Genomic DNA, 9,608 nt, shown 5'->3' on the forward strand with positions numbered 1-9,608 from the left:
CCCCTGCATCGGCAGGCGGACTCTCAACCACTGCACCACCAGGGAAGCCCCAAAACGTATTCTTAAACATCATTCTAAAGTACATGGACTTGATGTTATGTCACCCTTTGGATTTATTTGCTTTCCTGGGAATGCAGAGGCACCTAATTAACCAGAGCAGATCTGCCCTCTCAGCTGGAAGCTGGGGTGGAAGATGCTAATCGTAGGATGGGTACAGACCATGGTCACGGTCAGAGGTTCAAGACCAGGCACAGGTCCTACTGCCAGGACGATGTGCCCCACACCACTGGTCAGCCAACCCTCTGCCACTGTGATTGCATCATTGCCTCCATTCACAAGATGTTTTTCCTTCTAATAAGAAATGGATAAGCCAACCCAAACTAAACAAGCATATCAAGTGACACATCTGGGTCTCAGCATCTTTCACACTGTTAGAACCCCAGTCGCTCAACCGGAACCTTCTTGAAGGCAGGGTCAGCATCCGTCTGACCCACTTCCCCTCTCCGGGCCGCGCACTCTTCTGGTGGCATCCCAGGCACTCAGTCCAGTGGGTGAACCTCCCCAGGCAGGTCAGAGAGAGCGAGAAAGCTGCCACCTTGCCAGGGATAAGCCATACAAAGAAGGTGCAGGCCTGTGAAGGCACTGTGATCCCAACCTAAAAAGCGTTTTGCTTCTGCTTCCAGATGTTTCTGCAGCAGCCAGATGTATCCCTGAGCTTCAGCAGTGCCCAGCGGCCCGGGGCTCAGCAGCAACTCCAGCAGAGGTCGGGCCCAGGCCCCCAGCCCCAGCTCGTGGCCAGCCCTCAGCTTCTGGGGCAGGTGGCCTCTGCCCAGGTCACAAGCCAGCACCTGCTCAGAGACTCGAGTGTGATATCAACCCAGGTAAACATGCTCGTCTCCAGACTCAGTCCTTGCCACCAGCAAACCAGTCTTCGTGAACCAGAAACCTTCCCCTGTGACCGGAGCTGTATGATGATGGTGGGGTTTTTCTTTTCTTTGTTTTGTCACTTTGAAGCCCCAAGTTCCATTGGTTTCCTTCTCTGTTTTATCAGTATATTAAAATACCTTAAAGGTATCATGCAGGGAATTCCCTGGCATTCCAATGGTTAGTACTCCACGCTTTTGTGCTTTCACTGCCGAGGGTGCAGGTTCGATCCCTGCTCGGGGAACTAAGATCCCGCAAGCCGTGCGGTGCAGGGGGAATAAATAAATAAATAAAAGGAACAACTTTATTAGAGAAAAAAAAAAAAAAGAGGTATCATGCAGCTGAAACTTCCAGCTCTGATCCTGAGCTGGGCTGGAGGTGGATATGGCCATCCCAGACACGCACACTGAAAGCCACACGTCCCCACATGCATGTCCTTGGTGTCCATCACCGACTGCTGGTTTTAGCCCTTACCAGTGTGAAAGCACAGTTATCCACTTCTGTTCATCATCCCTTTCCCCAGGGCCACCAAGCTTCTCCCGGTCCCCCAGATTCCCTGTTAAGCCCCATCCTCACAGCCATTACCACTTACTACAAGCCACCAGTGACCTTGCAGTCTGACAGGGTCACCCATCAGTCAATGGCACTGAATCCAATGGAATCGAGAAGTTCTGAGCCCTCGTTTCCAGATGATCACAGCTTGGAAGGCAGGATACAGCCTCTCCTGAGGCCTCTTATATTCACATGGATTCAGTGACATCTGCTGGGCTCCCAGGGGAACAAAGATAAATGAGAGCTGTCCTTGACCCCAAGGAGTTTCTAGTCTAGCAGTAGTTCTGGGACATAAACATTGATGTACAATAAAACATGGAGAAGTCTATGAATAAGAGAGTGTCTCCATCTTCACCCAGATTTAAGGGTTTTACTTTAAAATGCAGCCTTTTGGTTCTAAAGGTTGACAGGAAAATTAATGGATGAGACTAGCCAAGAACATTCTGGAGAAGGAAAAACCTGAGGTAGGATTTACACCACATTCAAAGATTTTGTAAAACCTCCGAGAATGCGGCGGTACCATCATATTAATGGTGTCAGTGTAACAGAGTGGAAAACCCAAAAAGCAAAAGCACGTGCAAGCTCATTCCCTCATTCATTTACAATTTCACTCAACAGATGCGTGCCAGGCACTAAGTCCTGAGCACCGAGGGGCGGCAGTGAACAAAAGAGAAAAGGAAAAAAAAATCTCTCATCCAAGTGGGGAGAGAGAGAAACAAACAAGTGACAATTAACAGTGTGACAGTTGGTGATGTGAGACGGCTGGGGAAGGTGGGCGAGGGGCTGGAGGTTCACTGAGAAGGTAATATGCGAGCAAAGAACTGAGCCTGTGAGAGAAGGAGGCTTACTGGTACCAAGGAGAAGAGCATTCCACGTAGAGAAAGTGCAAAGGCCCTGGGGCAGGGGGTGGGCCTGGTGATTTAGAGAGTCAGCAAGGAGATCCACGAGTCGGGAGTGGAACCTATGAAGCAGAAAGTAATTCCTAGTTCCGTTCAATGCAAGTTGGTTGCTTGCCTGCCGCAAGCCCGGCACTGTCCTTGCCCCAAAGGATTTAAAGAATCCTTGAGATGCTTACAATCCAACGGGAAGGACAAGTTCACAACAACTCAGTCAGTAGTCATTGGGTCCTAAGTGAGTGCAAAGGCCAAAGTGGGTAAAAGACAGGTTCTGGGGAGGTGATACCTGAGTTGACTTGAAGGTCTACCTTTCTCACTGCAACGGCTGCTCCAGGGTCCAAAGCCATTGAGAAGCCCGCAGATGATGCAGGGGAACAGCCTGACGCCCCAGTTCAGCAGCACCTCTGCTGTGCTCCCGCCGGCTCTGAGCCTGACCACGCCTGCTTCCGCCTCCCAGGAGGCCAGCCAGGGCCAGCCCAGCCCGGACTTCAGCCACGATCGGCAGCTCAGGTGCGGACACTGTCCTTGTTGGAAAGATAACTGAGACGTAGTTTTATACCATTCGTTTCTGGTCTTCTTTCTGCCGGAGACGGAGGCAAAGTTCAGACCATTGGCCTCTAAAGCCTCTGCAGCTGATCTCAGCTCAGGAAGCGGCAGGACAGGGCTAGGGTCTTGATGGCCAGAGGAAGTGACCTGCTGCCTCAAGGATCCTCCGAGGACGGAGCAGGCCCAGTGGGGATCCGGGTCAGCCAGAAAGGGCGCAGGCAGGCTGGGCAGGCGCTGGGTCAGCCGGTGGGCCTACAGCGTGGGCACTGATCGAAGCTGCCCGTTTATCTCTTCCTCTGCTCGAAGGCTGCTGCTGAGTCAGCCCATCCAGCCCATGATGCCCGGGCCCTGCGACGCGAGGCGGCCCTCAGAGGTCGGCAGGCCTGGACGGCAAGTCAGGTAGGTGGCCCGGGGGCGGGGGGAGGAAGAGCCGCACGGAGCAGTCTCAGGCTGCCAGGGTTTCACCTGCCTGGACCAGCTGCACCCCTTGTGAGTCTGGCACTACAGGCAGGGTCCAGGTGTGCCAACACCCTTCGAAAGGACTCCTCTCAGCTATTCTTTCTCCATTCCCCATGGCGGGAGAGAAAACTGTGTCGGCATCCCATGTCAAGAACAGGACCCAAAGGAAACTATTAGTTATACGTCAAGTTTGTCACCACCTTCCGATCTTTGCAGGTCTAAGTGGTAACATCCCAGGTAAATGGAGCCTTCCCCGCCTTCCCGAGGGCACTCCCGCAGCCCCAGCTGACTGGCAGGTGCTGGCAAATTCCACGGGCACACCCAGCTCGCCTGCTGTGTGGTTCCGCTGCCATGCCAGGGACTGGAACCCCCTGCAGATGTGGGACTCTCCTGCCCTCCCAGACACTCGCTTCTCTCTCTCTCTTCTCCCCCGGGGCTCTTTGCTTGCAACCCTCGGGACCGGAAGAAGCCGCTTTGCTTGGCCATTGAATTATTAGGGACAGAGGTTACTGCAGACAGAGGGAATACTTGAAAAGCTACTGGAAGGCAGTTTCTAGCCCTTTGAGATGAAGCAGACACCACTGTCGTATAAACACTGGTTTCATTTGTGTCAGAAGTCCACGGGGACAGTGCTAGCTGATGAGGCCTGCCGCGCCCCCGTGCGGGGGCCTTACAGCCATCCCCTGGGGCCGTCCCCTCCACTTCCTCCTGTGTCCTCCTTCAGCCAGTAGTAATAGTAACATCGGATGGTTACTGCGTCTTCTGAGGGTTGGGGCCTGTACCTACATCCGTGAAAACCCTATGATGGTAGAGGCGGGCAGGGGCTGGGCACTGCGGGGAAACCACCTTCAGATTCTCTGATGATGCTCTCGATCAGGCAGGGGGTGCAGGGAATGTTGGTTTTGGTTTCTGACTGTTCTTTCCAAGTGATCCAAATAAGTAGAAACAAAAACGTCGCTGTCCAGAGATGCTTAAAATGCAGTGAACTAGGCAAGACTGGAAATTCTTTCCTCTGGGAACTCTAGAGGAAAACTGCCATTTTCGGTCAACCCAATAATTTATACCGTCCCCACCTTCCCCACCTTCTCTTCCAGACATGACCTAACACTCCATCTTCTAGGGCGGGTCAGGGTCTGCCTGCCACACACAGAGGCCCCTTCAGGGGAAATTTGGAATCCCCAATGCCTGTTACTAAATGACCCATACAGAGATATAACATTTCTAAAAATATAATGCTAAATGGACTTCTCTGTAGTGTCTTTAAATATCTGTTCCTGGTCTGGGCTCCTCCAGAGCTTTCCCAAACAGCCCTTCGCTTTGTTATTGGACCGTTTTCATTAACTACTCTTTCTTTAAAAAAAAAAAAAATGTATATTCTACATAACATGAAATTTACCATTTTATTTATTTTTGAGCATACAGTTCAGTGGCATTAAGTACATGCGCATTGTTGTGCAACCATCACCACTGTGCATCTTTAGAACTTTTTCATCATCTCAGAAAACTGAAGCTCTGTCCCCATTAAACCCTAATTCCCTATTCGCTCTTCCCCCAGTGCCCGGCATCCGCCCTTCTGCCTTCTGTCTCTCTGAATTTGTCTCCTCTAGGTACCTCATCTAAGTGGAAACATACAGTATTTGTATTTTGTGATGGGCTTATTTCACTCAGTATAATGTCCTCAAGGCTCACCCATGTCGTAGCATGTGACAGAATTTCCTTCCTTTCTAAGGCTGAATAATAGTCCACCGTCTGTATAGACCACGTTTTGTTTATCCATCATCCATCGACAGACACTTGGGTTGCTTCCACTTTTTGGTTATTGTAAAAAATGCTGTGATCATGGATGTACAAATATCTGTTTTAGTCCCTACTTTCACTTTTTGGGGGCATATACCCAGAAGTGGAATTGCTGGATCAGATGGTAATGCTAAGTTTAATTTTTTGAGGAAACTTCGTACTGTTTTGCACAGCAGCTGTACCATTTTACACTCCCACCAACAGTGCACAAGGGTTCCAATTTCTCCACATCCTTGCCAACACTGTTATGTTCTGGTTTTTCTCACAATAGCATTGTAATGGGTGTGAAGTGGTGTCTCATTGTGGTTTTGATTTCCATTTCCCTAATGAATGGTATCGAACATCTCTTCACGTGCTTATTGGCCATTTGTAGCTTTTCTTTACAGCGACGTCTGTTCAAGCCCTTTGCCCATTTTTTAATCAGGTTGTTTGCATTTGTTGTGATGGCTGAGTTGTAGGAGTTGTATTTATAGCCTGGATGTCAATCTCTTATTGATGATGTGATGTGCAAAGGAGTTTCCAGCAGCTTTTCCCTGCATGGATAGAGTGACGCACACAAGTCTTTAACTGTGACGAAGTCCAGTCTGTCTCTTTTTCCTCTTGTTGCCCATGTTCTTGGTGTCATGTCAATAGCTTTTTTTTTTTTAAAGGTCTTTCTTACGTGTCACCAAACAGGTATCCACAGAGCCAGGCCGTGTGTCCAAACCCAGACGTGCACACCACCACCAGCAGCGCCTCGACCCCTGTCCTGTTGATGGGGCTTCACCCCCACTTCCCCACCTCCCAGCCGTCGCCCCTGAAGTCCACGCAGACCCAGCAGCAGCCTCCGTGCTTCCTGCAGGTGGGGCCGGGCTGCAACTGGGAGGGGGAGACAGGGCCGAGCCCCCAGCCCAGGCCTGACAGGCCCTCCCTCCCAGGCTTTCAGTAGGGCTCTGGTCCTCAGTATCAAAATAAGCCCCAGACAGATTCATAGTTGAATCTTCATAGTTTCTAAAGTTTATAATATGCTCAAAGTTGGTAAAGTCTATGTATATACAGTGTGAGAAATTTAGAAGCAGCTCTTATGCCTCACGTGGTTATGTGCTAAAAAGGTCCGTTTTATTAAAAGTAATTTTTATTATGGTGTCTGGAGTTTTTAGAGCAAAAATCAGACACTGATTGCTATGTTTGTTGGACTTGTTAGTGTGTTTATATTGCAGAGTCTCATACAAATATAAAATTAAATCATGTTTAAAGATTCATCAAACTTCCTTTAAGTGAATGAGATGACGTTGCATGGAATTGGGGCTGTCCAGGAAAATGGGGGGCATGTTTCCTTGTGGTCACTTCTTACTTCCAGCAAGTGCCACGTACACTGGAAGGAAGGAGGGGGAGAGCAAGTGGCTGGGGGTTCAGATGGGACAGACGTGTCTGCTGGGGCTGTGGCCTTCCCTCCCGCACCTGCCCGGGTGCCCCTTCCTGCCCCAGCCCGACCCTGTCATGTGGGGCCTCCTCCCCGGCCTCCAGCCCCTAACCGCACCCCACCCTCGCCTGGCTTGGGCGCCTTCAAAGCCAGGGGGGCGCTGAGCAAGGTGACTGCGGTGCAGTCTTCCTTGAGGTCTAGAATGTAATTGAATTCCAGAGCTGCTCAACTATGGTATAGCGTTCAGTTCTCCCTGACTCCAGGCCTAGTGGGAGTCAACTCAGGACGTCAGCTTTGCCTGTCCCGTCAGCCCGCAGGACCCCCGAGGGATCTGGGCTGGGAAATGATGGGCTGTGAGAAGACAGGGAGCGTCTGGGGGCGAGTTAGAGGCCGCCCATATATTCCTTCATCGGGAGTGACAGACGCGTTGGCAGGGCTCAGGGTACAAAGGGCGCTCAGGGGCCTTGAGCACAGGGGGACAGGGGACATCGCAGAGGGCGCCCAGGCCTGGGTCTGTGTGGGTGGAGCGCTGTGGCTAGGTGGCCTGGCGGTCCAGTGGTTACGGCTCCACGCTGCCACTGCCATGGGCACAGGTTCAGTCCCTGCTCGGGGAACTAAGATCCCGGCATGACATGCTGCCAGCTTGGCCAAAAAAAAAGTGGGGGGGCGGGGAGAGGCCCTGGTGGAGAAGGGACGGGGGCGGGGGGATGCTCCAAGTGGGGGACGGCTAAGTGGGGGGCGGAGGGGACAGTGTTCCAGCAGGTGAGGCAGCCTGAGCCAGAGTGGGGGAGCAGCCATGCCTGGGCGGCTTGGGAAGCAGGGCAGACCGGATTGCTTGGCAGAGGGGACTTCCTGGATGGGGACCGTGGGACGTGAGCTGGAAGGCTCCAGAGTTAACGTTTGACCAGTTGAAGGTTCTGAGCTGCAAGTTAGGATGCTTCCTGGTGGATGCCGGCCAGTGATAGTATTTGGAAGGAGTTCTGGAATCAGGGGCCACCGGTGAAAAGTAGCCAGACGGCACGCGGGCTCGGATGCTGCCCCGTCCATTATGTGTGTGTGGGCTCAGGTTCCAACATCCCAAAACCCACAGGCGACGTGGAGCACGTGCTCAGGAAACCGTTCCCCGGAAGCCTAGGCCCGGCCGCTGGGCCAGGAGGAACCCCTAGCGCTGGCAGCGAGCTGGGCTTCAGAATTCGCACCCTTCTGGCAGAGCCTCAGCTTCCTCTCTCCCCGCCTGGCGCTCCCTCAGGCCCCGGCCGGGAGGAGGGTCTTTATTCTGACCACATCACCGCCCCAGCCGTTCAGGGGAGGGGTCCCCGAAGCGCAGAACCTCCCCTGGAGCCATTTCCTTTCTTTCCAGGTGCAGGCACCAACCTCTCTGCACAGTGACCAGCAGGACCCGCTCCACCTCTCTACCTACTCGCAGCAGCCAGGGACCCTGGGCTACCCTCCTCCCGCACCCTCGCGCCCTCCCCGAAGGCTCAGCAGCCTGCCTGAGTCCTCAGGCCTCCAGCAACCACCCCGGTAGTGCCCTGGCGCCTCAGTTGGGTCACATCAGCTTTAACCAATGGACGGTCGAGGGGGGGGGAGGCCAGGGAGTTGGGGAGCAGAGTTTGAAGGGCGCCCCGGCTTTCGTGCGCGCCGCACCCGTTTCAGAGCTCCTGAATGGCGACAGCGTCTGAGCACAGCGGCCGGCCCGTGGAAGTGGGCAGGGACACTGGCCGTGTTTCCCTGTCCCTGCACTTTACGGCCAGAGTCTACAGCCATACCTGGAAGGGACCGCGGTCCCCACGGGAGCGCATCACTTAGTTCACCTTAGGGACGGCTCGTCTCGCTGCATCCTGCCCCCGCCCCCCGGAGCGCGCCGGCCACGCCCACCGCTGCCGCCCGTGCGCACGTGCTCATTGGCCTGCGCTCTCTTGACTCTCTTTCCTCTGCGTTGGAGAAGCACCGGGTCAGGGATTTGTTGAAGGGAGAGAATAAAGAGATGATTTTTTCGTTATTTTTAGATGATTGCTTCTGTTTTAATTTGCACAGCTGCACAAGGAGATAACTTAGGCACCTTCCTTTCTTAAAAATACTGTCTCCTCTCATAACTTCATTTGGAGACCCCAGTAACAAAAACAGCCCACCGATCAGATGGCAAAGCTGGTGGTCAGTCACCAGGCTGCAGCGCCACACCCTCCGGCCTCACCCTAATGGAATAAGGCTTTTCACCCCACACCGTTCCGGTGGGGTTTGGTTTGGTTTGGTTTTGGGTGTTTTTTTTGCCCCCGAATATAACACTGGACTGTTTCCTGTTTACTTCGGCGATTACAACCACGAAGGCGGACTCAAAGCAAAGCACAATCCCGCAGCTGACCTTCTGGAATTCTCGTTGAGGACTTGAGGACTGGGAAGGTTTTACCAGCCAGACGGGTCCGTGGAGCGGCAGGTCCCCAGGAAGCCCCATCACGTGCTGGCCCTTGGAATGAGAATGCTGCATCTTTCTACATATCTTTCCTGATAAGACCGAGGATTGGATTTTCCTTTTCAAAATGCACTTTGCTCTTTTTGTATGTTTTGTTATGTTGAGATGTTTCTAAAGAAAAGATTTTATGTAATTTTAAGATGAAGTGTAGTGAATTGTACAGCTGTTGTAATAAGGACCTATTTCTATATAAAATAAAATTGTATGGATTATGTGTAAATTATTTTGTATCTGAGACACCAGTTCCTTTCCCAAATATAAGAGGATAAAAGTTTTCTTGTGTATTTCTGTGCGTGGACATTTTGTAATAAACTAACAAATTTGTATGATTTCCTTGGGAGGCAGTTTCTGTCCCTTGTTCTAGATGCATGCATACATCTTTTCATCAGTAAACTTCTTTTTTTTTTTAAATTTCAAGATGTTTTTAAGGATAATCAAAGATACGGAAAAGGCGGGAGCCAGCAACAAGCAAGCCGGGTGATGACCTTAGGTTTTTTGACTTCAACATTGGCTTCAGCCTGTCGGGACCCTGATCTTCATTTGAGAGATTGTGCCAGAAGAA

General features: G+C 52.0%; 1 protein-coding gene across 1 annotated transcript in view; it reads left to right on the forward strand.

Moving 5' to 3' along the window:
- The window catches only part of NPAS2 (neuronal PAS domain protein 2), a 105,355-nt gene extending 95,983 nt beyond the window's left edge, over positions 1-9,372 (forward strand). The window contains exons 17-21 of the mRNA XM_007468334.1: positions 684-881; positions 2,707-2,882; positions 3,225-3,317; positions 5,850-6,015; positions 7,937-9,372. Coding sequence (XP_007468396.1) covers positions 684-881; positions 2,707-2,882; positions 3,225-3,317; positions 5,850-6,015; positions 7,937-8,104 — 801 coding nt within the window. The 3' untranslated portion in view covers positions 8,105-9,372. The remainder of the gene's footprint in view (positions 1-683; positions 882-2,706; positions 2,883-3,224; positions 3,318-5,849; positions 6,016-7,936) is intronic.
- The last annotated feature ends 236 nt before the right edge of the window (positions 9,373-9,608 follow it).

The sequence above is a fragment of the Lipotes vexillifer genome, unplaced genomic scaffold, assembly GCF_000442215.2.
Source record: "Lipotes vexillifer unplaced genomic scaffold, Lipotes_vexillifer_v1.1 scaffold177, whole genome shotgun sequence".
In the NCBI taxonomy this organism is placed as follows: Eukaryota; Metazoa; Chordata; class Mammalia; order Artiodactyla; family Lipotidae; genus Lipotes; species Lipotes vexillifer.